Raw genomic sequence first — 14,055 nt, 5'->3', positions numbered from 1 at the left:
TCTACAGACAGGCGTAAACCCTTCCTATATGTACTGAGAAAAATACTGTAGTTATGGAGACTGGTACAGAAGGCAAAAGATTTTTATTATTTTTTTTACTTTTTTAATCTACGTGCAGAGTAAGTGTTAATGATGATGGTCTCAGTACATGAAATGCATGGGAAAGTGATATTCTGCTGGTGACAGATAACATATTTGTGCAGAAACATCAGAGTGTAATTGTCAGGTTCATGCTAGAGCATCGGGGGTTTGGGACACTCAGATTTTAATTTATTTTTCTATACAGATTCGGACTCTGCAAGATGAACTTGAAAATGGCCCCAAAGCACAACTTGCCCGCCTACAACAGGAAAACTCAATTCTTAGAGATGCACTAAACCAAGCTACAAGCCAAACTGAGAGCAAGTAGGTGTTCGCTATCTGTGCAGACAGTATATATTTGATGTATCCAAGGTAATAATCTACTATAGCCGTGCTAGCCATAGTAGATTTCAGTGGTGGATTGGCCATATACCATACAGGGAAACTTCCCAGTGGGCTGATGCTCAGGGGCCACCCCAGTCCTCCTCACAGCCGCTGACCAAGTACATAACGATCTGATGCTCTCAGCATTATTAATGGTAGGAGCATCGGGTACTTGTGCACCTGGCCGGTGGTCGCAGGTGACCTCCTAAATACAATTGTATTGTCATCTTCAGGAAGATAATACAGTTGAATCCTGCACCTGGGAAGGCAGTATTTGGTACTGTACTTGGTTCTGCTTGGGTGGTATTTTGCACTACACTAAGGATTGCTGGCCCTGCCCACTTCTGTTGTCCATGCCTACTTCTGTTGCTACTCCTACAACATGGGGCCCCTTTCCCCCCCAGTCCACTCCTGGTAGATTTTCTTATTGTAAATGGGGGACGACGACGACGACACTTCTCTAAATTAGCAAGGAGAGTTTCGCCAACCAGCTTGTCTGTGCATTGGTGTCCCATGGGTGTGCATTATGCAAAGGGTATACCATTTTCTAATGTAGTTTATCAGTTCCACTCAGTTTTCAAGATGCACGCAAACATTTGAAAAAGACCACTTCTTCGAGAATACCACCCCGTTATCTAGAGCAGATATCCTGAAACAGATTTTTCACTTCCATCATATATTATGTATTCTGGTCATCTTGTTTAAGGAAACAACCCCCTAAAAGACCACTTTTCAATGAGATTTAGGTGATCATCTCAGAGAGGTTTCAGTATATCTAGGAAAGCTTCATTGTTTGCATCCAGTGGATAAAAACTGGTCCTGGTTTTGTGATAATCACATAAGGTGCTCCACTTATAGATCAGTTATGTCTCTGTAGAGTAAACCGGAAACTGGCAGAAGATAATCTCCTAGAGAACAAAAGGAAAGGCCTGTTGAAATCCACATGTTTGATCTTTCTCTTTCCAGACATCTGCTGTCTGGGGGATTTTGGAGTTCCCCCATGCACTTTAAATAGCTGGTCCCTCCGACATCAATCTGATTTCTATGGCCATCTTAAAGGGATTGTCTGAGATGATTAAAAATCTTGGAAAGCCCTCTGTCTACTGCTAAGGACAGTGATTGGCGCCGCCGGTCACATATTATATACCAGCATTACACCGCTGCAGTTTGTAAACAAGCAGTGACAGGAGGATTGGTCCAGTGCCGCAGACAATTTGATGGCTTGTCCAAGAAATTTAATTCTCGTACTACCCTTACTCCATGTAGATTTTTATAGCTACCATTGAGTTCAATACTAGCTGTATAAATCCATATTCAGTTGATGCCCCCTAGTGGTGAATGCGTGTGGCAAGAATTACATAATGCTGTCTGTACACATCCAGGGAGTTATCTGATTGCCTGATTGGAGTCGGGAAGTGGGGAAAATTGGCTTCTACCTCATTTTTTTTTTTTTGCCTTTCTCTGGATCAACTTGCAGGATAACAGGCCGAACTGGATGGATAGATGTCTTTTTTCAGCCTAATAAGCTATGTTACTATATACTGTAAGGCAAGCTCTCCTATACAGATACATTATGAAATCAGCAAAGTACTTAAACCTTAAAAAAATATGATAATAGACATTAAAGGGGTTATCCCACTTGGCAGTTTCATACTTACCTGCTGCCACCGCGCGTTCACTTCCTGGATTCTGGCTGGGGGCGGGCTTCATCTTGATTGAAGTCTTCTCCCGGCCGCGCCGCGCGCTGGACTGAACGCGCACGCTGCCGCGCATGCGCAATGTGACTTATTTCTGGCCAGTATAGTACAGAGCTGGCGTGCGCGTTCGCAGCTCTGTACTATTCTGGCCGGGAAGAAGTCACCGTCGCGCATGCGCGGCAGCGTGCGCGTTCAGGACAGCAAGTGGCCCGGCCGGGAGAAAAGAAGAAGTCTTCTGGGCAAGCGCGACCATCGGGATTTTGCGGAAGAGCGGTGGTCGTAACCAGGGGAGACCGAGTCACAACAATAAGGTAAGTGGGGATGAATTTTCTCCTAATCGGTGGGAATTTGTTAATAAAGTATATTTACACAAATGATCACTGTCAAATCACTAACCGATTTAACAGTGATCATTATGATGGGATAACCCCTTTAACTTTGATAGGGTCATCGTGCATTTGTTGGACCCCCTGTGCCTGTAGGACTGGTGTCATTGTACCCTTTTACTTTATTACTAAGGTCATAACGTGGTCAAAAGATATATACTGATAATACTACAATGGCATTGATCGCATTGCACTTTTTAGGCAGAATGCAGAACTGGCTAAGCTTCGTCAGGAATGCAGCAAGCTATCCAAAGAGCTTACCGAAAAGTCAGAGGCGCTGCACCAGGAGGAGCAGAGGAGGAAGAGTGTGGACGGGAAAATCTCTGCCTATGAGAAGCAAGTGGCCCAACTGCAGGTAAGATCAAATGCAGCAGCTTGTAAGAAAGCGCAACTTTCCAATGACCATTTGTGCATCATAAAACGATATGGAGTTATGCTCCATTACATCTCAAGCAAGACTATTCATTATTATGGTTTCCTGTTATGTTCATTTCTTTCTTTCTTTTCTTTTAATTTATTTTTTCTTTTAATTTCTTTCGTTTAAAGGGATTCTGTCACCTTGTTTTAGCTTATAGAGCTGCGGACATACACGGCTAGATCGCCGCTAGCATGTCATCAATATACCGGTCCCATAGCGCTGTGTCCTTTTTATTTTGTTTAAAAAATGATTTTAGAGATATGTAAATGAGTCTTGTAAGGTGCCCAAAGGCTGTACGAACCTTCCTGGTGCCCAGCCACGCCCCCCTGTGAAGGAGCCCAGCACCGCCTATGTCCTACGAATCTCCTCCTTGCTCACAGTTAGATTGCCGTAATCTCGCGATGCGCGAGCTCGCGAGCATGCGCAGTGCCGGCATAGTGTTCCTTCCCTGTGCTGGCATCAGTCTCAGGGAAGGAACTGCGCATGCGCGAGCTCGCGCATCACGAGATTACGGCGATCTAACTGTGAGCACGGAGGAGATTCGGAGGACGCAGGCGGTGCTGGGCACCAGGAAGGTTCGTACAGCCCCTTGGGCACCTCACCAGGGTCATTTACATATCTATAAAATGATTTTTTAAACACAATAAAAGGACACAGCGCTATGGGACAGGTATATTGCGGACATGCTAGCGGCGATCTAGCCGTGTATGTCCGCAGCTCTATAGGCTAAAACGAGGTGACAGAATCCCTTTCCTTCTTTCCATCCAAAATATGCTACTCGTCTTATAGAGCTGCTCACAATGAAATGTATTCAGCCACAGTAAAACAGGACTATTGGGATTATATGTGGTAATTCATTTAGGTACAGCAACAGTGTTTTCGGACATGGGTTTCCTGTAAAATTTTAGGCAGATTATTTTAATGTTTGCAACATAGGTGTATTTCTGCAATTTAATATCAGGCAGACCTTGAATTTAGGCAGACCATAGAATTTAGGCCCCATGCACACAGCCACATGTCCTTCCCAAAATATCAGACATGTTTTATCTTTGGCTGCAATAGGAGGATCCCAAAGTCAAAGGGTCGGCACCGCGATGTGGTGTGCACACGGCCTGTGTACGTGTTTTGTGGATCCACAGTCACGTGCATGGTGTCCTAAAGTGAAAACAGCAGGGACCCTGAGAAGGGTCCCATGTTCTTTCCATGTGCTGGTGGTATACCCATCATTAATATCCTGTATATTTGAAAGGCTTTGACTTGGGTATGAATGCTTTTGTGTACTATATCATTTTAAGATTTTCTTTTATTTTTAGACTCAACAACAGGAAAGTGCAGCCACACTACAGAAGAGACTGGATGAAGTAAACGAAGAACTGCGCAAGTCTCAGAATGGTTACAAAACACTACTTGCAGACACGGAAAAGGCCAAAGGAGAACAGAAGAACGTGGCAGGTAAGAGCTGATGGGGCAGATTGATTAATCCTATAGATGGAGTAAGCTTGGACAGGCTGTCTAGACTGCACCAGATTCACAGGGGCTCAGGCTGGATGATGAATCTGCTGCAGGGATAGACATGTTTGTCAAACTTTATACCAACTATTGGGTGGCTTAGTCTGAGACAAACTTTTATGCCAGAATTGTGTTGCAGATTGGGTGCAAAATGAAGAAGTAGAGTTGTAGTAGTTCTACTCCAGGCTTAGGAGCTGAACAGACCAACAGGGGCAGTCAACAGTGCAAGCATTATACTATACTATGAAAACCGATGTGGGATGTAGCTCTACCAGTCCAATAAAGACGGAAGAAAATGTGGTCACATGAAATTAGCAGGTTATATCACTTAGCATGTTTTTTTTCCAGAATTGGCGATCCCACAATTCACTGTTCCCCAACATCGACTTCCCAAAACTATGACAAATCCAAATATGCTAGCACGCTATCGGTCTGGCCTTCAAATGTAAAGGAGAGAATAAAAACATAGAGCGTGCCTCCTTCCATTTTAATATATTTATTATACTCCTAAACATTAACATTTGAAGCGCTCTGCAGTGGCTCAGTGCAACGACCCAGCCTAGGTTTCTGCTGTTCCACCTTCTTCCTAGTAATCGTACTGAACTAAAGATTACATTTGTCTTGACATTTTTAACCCATACTGAGCTCTGTAAAAATGAAACCCTAAAACTATGACACACTTTTTTTTTTTCTAGTCCACCGCACAAATTATTTTACGATATCACAATCAATATTATTTGGAACGGTGCCGTTAAAAAGTACAACTCGTCCCGCTAGCAAGCCCTCCTATGACTGTTTCCATAAAGAAAAAAAAAATATGGCTCTTGAAAGAAAAGGCAGGGAGTAAAAAAAATAGAAAACTGGCTGCTGTCAGGTGGAGAAATATGGATGTATATTAAGTAACTACACCTAGGTATTACATTGTTGACTTATGAATCAGAATTCGGTCTACAAGCTGTTAGTCAAAGGACTTCTAGGAAAATTATATAATCTGGGTGCAGTCGTTATGAGCCTAGTTTCCTCATATTCATATATGTTCAATATTTATATTTTCAACATTTTAAAAGTTCAGGTCCTAAGATAGAGCCGTTCCCTAAGCAGAGCCTTTAGTCTGACTTATAGGGCATGAAGCCTAAAAAAATTAATACATGCAGTAGAAGCCAAGAAGAAGTGTGGTTGTTGGCTGTGCTCAGCAATGAAATACCAGCTTCCTTTTGTGCCTAACAGTATTTTTTAATATTCCCTCAAAGATCTTCAGATTAAACTGATGTCCTATGAAGATGAAGGCAAGCAAAAATCAGAAGAGTTGGAAAGATTGAACCAAAAACTTCAGGAGGTTACCGGTGAAAACACACAGCTTTTGGAAAGAATAAAATCCATTGAAGCTTTGCTGGAGGCAGGACAGAGCAGAGATGCAGAGAAACAGCAGCAGGTATGTGATATGGAATTGTCCTACGCTTACATTTTAGTAATAAAAAAGACCATGTCTAGACATTGCCGTTACGTACTCGTTGCTCCCCTTGCCGTTCTCTTGAACATCAAAAGAACTGCAAGGTTTTCTTAATAAAAACAACAAAAACAAAGCAGGTAAAATCTTAAAACTAAAAACGAGTATACTATATACTCACTATTTTGAACCCTCTCTACTCCAGTGCCATCGCTCAGACGTTGCGGAACGGATCCGGACCCATTCGTTTTCAACAAGGGCCGCAAAAGATCCGCATCTGCACTTCCGTTCCACAAAAAAATAGAACATGTCCTATTCTTGTCCGCAGACACGGACAAGAAAAGTCATTTCTATTAAAGGGAACCTGTCAACGGGATTTTGGGTATAGAGCTGAGGACATGGGTTGCTAGATGGCCGCTAGCACATCTGCAATATCCAGTCCCCATAGCTCTGTGTGCTTTTATTGTGTATAAAAAACGATTTTGATACATGTGGAATGCACATGGCCCGTGTCCGTGTTTTGCGGGTCACCAATCTGCGGCCAGCAAAACACTTGCGGACCTGTGAATGGGCCCCTAGAGGCTCTGCTTTCCCTGCAGCTGCCACACTCTCTGCACATTGATAGAGCAAGGCGTGATTATGTTTTCACTGCTTGCCCTGTCAAAGTGGAGAGGGCGCAGCCATTGCAGAGAGAGCAGTGTAACGGCAATGCCCCTTTTGTACCTAGAGGCAGCAGATCAGCCAGTTTCTTAGGTACAAATCTGCTGACAAATGCCCTTTAATTAATGACACCAAGGGGGAGATTTATCAGAACTGGTGTAAAGTAGAACTGGCTTAGTCGCCCATAGCAACCAATTAGATTCCACCTTTCCTTTTCTAAAGGAGCTCTGAAAAGTGGCATCTGATTGGTTGCTATGGGCAAGTAAGCCAGTTTTCCTTTACACCAGTTCTGATAAATCTCCCTTAAAGTATTTGAAGGAACAGAGTGCAACCTGCCAGTGTGTTGGTAACAGTACAAAATGGCAACTTCAGTCTGTTGGTAAGGGGCATGTGACAAATCTGATCATCTGCTGATTACGTTTAAAGTTCAATTGGAATTATGAAATTAAAAGGCATCCGTTCCTCATAGTAGATTATAAAACATTAGATATTCTTCCCTTCAATTCTCTACGTTCAACTTTTAGCCTACCTCCATCTGCCCAGTTTCAATATTTGCAAATTCATCATTTTTACAAAACCTTGAATGGGGCAAGCGCAGTCTCACTTCCCACAGAATTTGAGAAGATATGTAAGCAAGGGATTGATCTCATGTATTTATTGTATTTTTATCCAAGGCAATTGATTGAGGTTTAGGCACATTATGGTACATTAAGCTACAGTAAGCCATTTTCACATTAAATGTTTTAGGATGTCCCGATTTCCGTTGGACCCCCTTCTATTTTTATTTAATGTGACACAATCGACCCCTCTGAGACATTATTTTAGAATAACAATGAATATCCTTACTGCAGCTAGATGTCTGATATACGTTTTTGAAACGAACTACAGCAGCCGCTTCTAAAGATCTTGTTGATAGGGTCAAGAATGTCCGTTCTATGGAATTTCTTACTGCGCTTACTCATAACACAGTCCCGAAGTTTGATCAGGTCTGGGCACCTTAGGATGCATATTATGGAACACACTCTCTCTGAGGCTAGAGGTATGGGGATGAGAATGTTAATCTGCAGAATTGACCTTTTCCCTTTTTCTTCTATTTGCATTCCCCATGTAATACCAATTCTGGAACAACTATTCTTATGACTCTATGTTGTGCTGTTTTTCTCTTATTCCTGCTAGAAGTTTATGGATAAAGGTACAGATGAGTGTTACCAGTTGGAGGTGTGACCCTGCACAGTCTGCCCCCGACACCTATAATTGGACAATGTCAGACTGTGCAGTGACCCCACCCCCCAAATGGTAACTCCCATCTGTATCATTATCCATAGGCTTCTAGCAGGAATAAGAGTAGAATGCCAAAACATAGTCTAAGGAATAGATGCTCAAGAATTGACATTTCACATGGAATACAATTATTTACATGAACAGACATGTCAGGATTGGTGACAGGCCTTTTTTAATTCCTGATGGGTGGCCCATGACCCCTGTTGTGACAAGGTGGGGAGAGCAGGTTGAGCATGCGTGCTGCTCTATGGGAGTTATGAGAACAGCTTAGTCAGTGTAAGAATGCTGTTGAACAGTCGATGATCGTGATGCCCCTTTAATACAAAGAAATATTTAAGTAATTTTCTTTTAGGTAAATAGCTGTTGATTGTTGAAGTAATCTTTTCTTTTTTTTCTCTTTTTATTTTTTAGGAAAGTAAAGAAGCAGAAATGGTGCAGTTACACGCCAGGTAATAGAACAAAACATGCCAGAAACATAGGAGCACTAAATATAAATTCGGCAGAGTACAGGCTACATTTATTCACCCTTTATGTATGCATTTGTTTCTAGAGGTTTGCAGGAGTGGCGATAACTTGATATTTTCATTTATAAATACAGTCATAAAAAAAATGAAGTACTTGGCAATTAACCACATGTGCTGAGAAGAGGATAAAATACATTAAGTAGGCTGGCAAGAATTGAGGACACGTGGAAGGCAGTATGACTGCAGGATCAGACTGCAGACTGTAGTCTGTTACCATAGAACCAAATAGTTCAGCATAACAGATGTAGATGCAAAACAGTTGGATATTATTACAATTTACAGAGATGCTTTATGTTAGTTAGATACATTGGAGCAATTAAACATTTCAATAACCTACCATGTCATCCCTTATGAAGATTAGCAAAGTTTATTAAATTGAATAAGACCTTAACTGATTGTGGACTATCCATAGAATGTAAAGGTCCAGGTGGTCAGCATATAACTGTGCAAGGATGTTCCTTAAAGGGTAACTGTCACATTTAGACCCTAATTTCAATTTTCATATATGTAGTTACTAATAACATGATATTCCAGAATCAGTTACTATTAGACTGACTTACCCTATATTTAATAAGATTCAGCCCTTAGCAACCAGTCTGCAATTTCACTATTCGGTTAAGATGACCGCCACTGCCCTCACCCTGAGGCTAATCCCGCCTGCCCTCACTAGCCAGTAACAATAGCCCCCCAAAAGTGTCAGTAACCAGAGCCCTCCCCCTAAAGGGTTAATCTCCTGCAGCACAACGGGGTCCTCTTACCACATGTTGCTTTCATTTATACACTGAGCAGACGGCAGATCTCCCTTCCCTGCTCTGCGCTGCTTCAACTCTGCATTCTCCAGCTCTGCTGAGTGAGGGAGCGTCTGCCAAGCGCAGGGACAGGGAGAAGTGCACACAGCCCAGGCACTGTTATCAGCTGCTGGGGAGGACCTGGCTTTAATCATTTACTTACAGTCCCTGGCTGTCAGAAATGTGACCTTGCACGCTGCGTGCTCCGTCCTTCAACAGATAGACGGACCATGCCTAGCAACCCTATTTTAAGCACAGGTAAAAGTAGGTAGTACAGGGAACAAAAATGTGGAATTAAGGGGTAATTGAATACACAGTGAAAAGTTGAAATAGGGCCACCAAGGAGATATTAATCCCCACAATCCAATACTCCAAAAAAAACGACAGTTATCCTTTAATGTCTCTGCTTAGCAGCTCCTGCTCAGGTCCCAGTGGTCATGGATTTTCAGCCATCCATCGGTCGCATGTCCTAGGCACAGCTCAGCCCCATTGAAGTGAATATCGAGCACAGCTGCTACACAATGTACGGCTCTGTGCTTGGTGAGCACTGAGAAGGCTGCGGCGCTCACAGGAGTGCCAATCCCTTCTCAAACAGCGGATCGCCACTGGACACTGGTGTCGGACCCCCAGCAATCAGATACTGATGACCTATCCTGAGGATAGATTATCAGTAGTAAAATGTCGAAAAACCCTTTTAAGTGTCCCCCCAAAAGCCTTGTATGACCTTCTGGGGGGACTAAAATAAAATAACAGAACCTCACCACATCACATGCCAAATTGCTGCTTCTAGCACCACCCCTGGTGATCATAACTAATACATCTCCTATAACAAAACAATTGAAAAGGGACATGATTTTAAAAAAAAGTTTAGTTGCACCTTGTGCTATTAAAAAAAATTGAAAAAACGTGAACATTTTTTTTTATCTTTTATTTACTTTGATATTTTTTTTTTTACATTTTCCCAGGTATAAAAACTATAAACAAAAAATATTACAATAAAAACGACATGTTCCATTGAAAAAAAGGTGCAAAAATTATTTACAAGACCAAACGGAAAAAAGTAATAACTTTCAAAGATGCATAAACTAAAAAACAAAACAAACAAAAAAAAGCTGAAAATGTGTCTGGTCAGGAAGGGGGTTAAACGGCCCTGTCGTGAACTCCTAATTTACTTGTTTTTTTTATTAGTTTTAAAACTATACTTTGCACAGTCACATTACGATGGAAATATTACCGATCCACATTCATTTTACAGAAACATAGCATTATACATCTGAGTATATTTGTGTTATGTATTAGTGGGACAGAGGCAATAACCGGAGCATAACTTTTACTAACATGCAACACAAGTTCTGTACGGAGGAGCTGCTTATCTCTGAAGTTCTCCTTTAAATTTTTTGTTTCGTTTTTGCTGCTCAGACTTCAAGAAAAAGAATCTCAGATTTCTTTACTGGAGAAAGAGGCCGCCGAGTTAAAGGATACGATTGAACAACAGAAAAATAAAAACAATGTAAGTCATTTTTTTCCCTGGTCCTTTAATCAACAATTAAAACAAAAGGAGCGGGTGCCCTGCTCGAAAGAGCTTACAATCTATGAGGAAATAGGGGTGACACAAAAGGTAAAAAGAACTTTTTTTGTACAATGGTCCAATTGTTAACACAATAGGGGAGTAGTTATGAATAGTGTTGAGCGAACTTCTGTTTTTTAAGTTCGGCGTCTAACGTTCGGCTTCCGGTTAGCGGAGAATCCCGATATGGATTCCGAATTCCGTTGTGGTCCGTGGTAGCGGAATCAATAATCGGCCATTATTGATTCCGCTACCACGGACCACAACGGAATTCGGAATCCATATCGGGATTCTCCGCTAACCAGAAGCCGAATGTTAGACGCCGAACTTAAAACAGAAGTTCGCTCAACACTAGTTATGAAGCTGCATGGAGTGTGGATGTTTGACAATGGTTCAGAAGAATGATGATGAAGGGGCAGTAAATGGAGAAGTGTTACATTTGGTGGATGTGATAGGACACCCTAAAAAGATGTATTTTTAGGGAGCACCTAAAACTGTGGATGTTGTGAATTAACCATATTGCTTGGGGTAGAGCATTTCAGAGAATTGGTGCAGCTTAAGAGAAGTCTTGGAGATGAAAGTGAGAGGTTCAGATTATGGTGGATGAGCATAGAGCATGGGTAGGGTGGTTGATAGAGTTGAGGGAGGAGATGTAGGAGGTGCAGGACTTGAATAATTTAAATTGATTCCTATTTTATATGGGCAACCTGTACAATGATTGTTAAAGGGCGGAGGCACCAGAGTAGTGGTTAGACAGATAGATCAGTCTGGCTGCTGCATTAAGGATAGATTGGAGAGCGGAAAGTTTAGTAAGAGGGAGACCAATTAAAAATGAGTTACAGTAATGTACTGAAAGCTGTCTCTACCAATTTCACTACATAAAGCTGCAGTATCTCTTTCTCTTTAGTCAAGCTGTTTCATAGTAAGACCACGACAAAACCCATTCTAATATCCAGCACAAAAAGTTCAAGTTTGGTCATTGTGGAATTGTTTCCTATAGGAACTTCGAGAGAAAAACTGGCAGGCGATGGATGCTTTGGGAAAGGCAGAAAAAACATGTGAAGAGAAACTGAGCTCTGAGAGGAAAGCAAAGGTATCATAAACTTCATAAATATTTTCCTATAAATGAAAATGTTGTGTTAAACTGTAACCTTAATTTATTTATATTTTTTTTCAAAATGTGTATGAAATATTTTTCCTCATCAACCCTCTAACAGAGAGCCACTATTGAAATTCCACTTCAATGCAGAAGATGGCTTACTGTACTATACAGAGACGGGCACCTCAGCCTGCCTCTGGTCTCCCTTCCCCAGCCCTGCATCCCTATATGTCCAATGTACCTTGCAATTTTTTTTTTTCAAAAATAAGTTTCCAAGCATATTTTTATTGCAGCCAGTGCTGATTACTGGCAGCAGCGCCAAGTGCTAACAAGGGATGCACTAGCAAGATAGAGAGGAACACTGTTACCAGCGATCAGCGCTGGCAGCAGATAAAATACAGGAAAATGTGTAAAATCAGTGTTTTAGGAAGGTACATTACACGTAGGGAGGTAAAGCTGAAGTAGAGAGCACACTAAGGCAGTGAGAGGAGAGGCAGGCTGAGAAGTCTGGCTCTGCATCCTACAGTTTCCTTAGCATTTTAGTGTTAGTTTCCTTCAGCATTCCATTAAACGCTTAAGGCTGAAATGTTAACTTTCCATACAGTTTTCCATTAACGGTTGACATTCCCTAATGCATTATATTACAAAAACACTTAAATTCACTGTACCTACACACAAAAGATATGACAGTTACACTTTAAATGGGAAAGCCACCTAATAATGGGTTGTCCTATTTTGGAGGTTTGTCTCAATATCAAGCAATCCCTAATGTAGCTATTGGATGTCAGAACTAAAGAGGGTCTTATGGTTCTTTAAAATTGGTGGTCTATCCTTAGGACAGGCTATGCCCGTTTTGTAGCCCCGCAAAAAAAAATAGAACATGTCCTATTCTTGTCAGTTTTGCAGACAAGGATAGGCATTGTTACAATGGATCCGCAAAAAAAAAAAACTGATGGCATACGGATGTCATCCGTTTTTGTTTTTTTTTGCGGATCGCAAAACACATACGGTCGTGTACATGTAGCCTTATATTGGTGATAGCTGGACTCTCAGAAACCCCACAGATAAGCTATCTGAAGGGTCCGTGGCACTCCAGCTAGTGCCTTTCCCCTTCATTGTTCACACTGATTAATAGAGTACAGCTCCAGCATGGGATAAAGCTGTAATCCCAGGCACAGCCACTACATAAAGTACAGAGCTGTGCCTGGTAAACAATAAAGGGATGTGTAAGGCTGCATTCACATGTCCGTGGTGTGTTGCGGACCTGCAAATTTCGGGTCCGCAACACACCAGCCCGGCACCCCCATTGAAATGCCTATTCTTGTCCGCAAGCTGCGGACAAGAATAGGACATGCTCTATCTTTTTGCGGAGCTGCGGACCCAAAATCGGGGCCGCGCTCCGCAATTGCGGCTGCAGACAGCACACTGTGTGCTGTCCGCATCCATTCCGTCCCCATAGAGAATGAATGGGTCCGCACCCATTCCGCAAAATTGCGGAAAGGATGCGGACCCATTTTGCGGACGTGTGAATGGAGCCTTACTCGCCCTTCAAAAATCTGAACAAGGGGTTGAGGAATACCAACAGTTAGACTCCCACTGATCTAATATTAAGGGTGTATCCTAGGATAGGCCATCAGATTTCAAAAACTGAAATCCCCTCTTTAACATCTCCTCTTAAGGGTCCTGATGTACTTTAAAGTTTCCAGGCTCCTATACCTGGCCATTAACAGGTGTCATGGCTCATCTGTCAATGCTGCTGAAGAGCTGTCACATGAGGCTGGACAGGTTTGTATTCACTGGAAGCAAGGTTCCTTCTGAAAGACAGCATTTGTATTTACTGAAACCAAACGCATGCATCCCATAGTAACAGCCAGTTTTTTATGGGGTTTTCTTTTGTAAGTATGTGACTTATATATATTTCTGATTTGCAGGATGATCTGGAACATCAACTCGGTCATATTCAGACTCAGGCCAAAGACACCTTGTTGACCCTTTTCCCACAGGTGTCCGTAGAGTCTCACCAGGTACAAGTCATGATTCTTCTATATGTTTAGACATCCTGTCTTTGCCCTTCTAGGGCTAGGTGACATGTAGCAGTTTTAGTTGAGGTTTTGATGTGGTTTTGAGTTTCTGAACACAATTTGCCACAGCAAAACCATGACGCGTGACCTCCTATTTGCTCTTAAAGATCTAAAATGATAAGATCTCTGATGT

General features: G+C 42.0%; 1 protein-coding gene across 2 annotated transcripts in view; it reads left to right on the top strand.

The window, feature by feature from the left end:
- RRBP1 (ribosome binding protein 1) overlaps positions 1-14,055 on the top strand; it is a 90,999-nt gene that overhangs the window by 59,196 nt on the left and 17,748 nt on the right. For both annotated transcript variants that reach the window (XM_040429663.1, XM_040429662.1), the window contains exons 6-13: positions 287-405; positions 2,750-2,903; positions 4,280-4,418; positions 5,726-5,907; positions 8,275-8,312; positions 10,595-10,685; positions 11,743-11,835; positions 13,773-13,865. In XM_040429663.1, the coding sequence (XP_040285597.1) occupies positions 287-405; positions 2,750-2,903; positions 4,280-4,418; positions 5,726-5,907; positions 8,275-8,312; positions 10,595-10,685; positions 11,743-11,835; positions 13,773-13,865 (909 nt within the window). The remainder of the gene's footprint in view (positions 1-286; positions 406-2,749; positions 2,904-4,279; positions 4,419-5,725; positions 5,908-8,274; positions 8,313-10,594; positions 10,686-11,742; positions 11,836-13,772; positions 13,866-14,055) is intronic.

The sequence above is a fragment of the Bufo bufo genome, chromosome 4, assembly GCF_905171765.1.
Source record: "Bufo bufo chromosome 4, aBufBuf1.1, whole genome shotgun sequence".
Classification (NCBI taxonomy): domain Eukaryota; kingdom Metazoa; phylum Chordata; class Amphibia; order Anura; family Bufonidae; genus Bufo; species Bufo bufo.
Note: the sequence above shows the minus strand (reverse complement) of the source record. Positions and strands in the feature narration are given on the sequence as shown.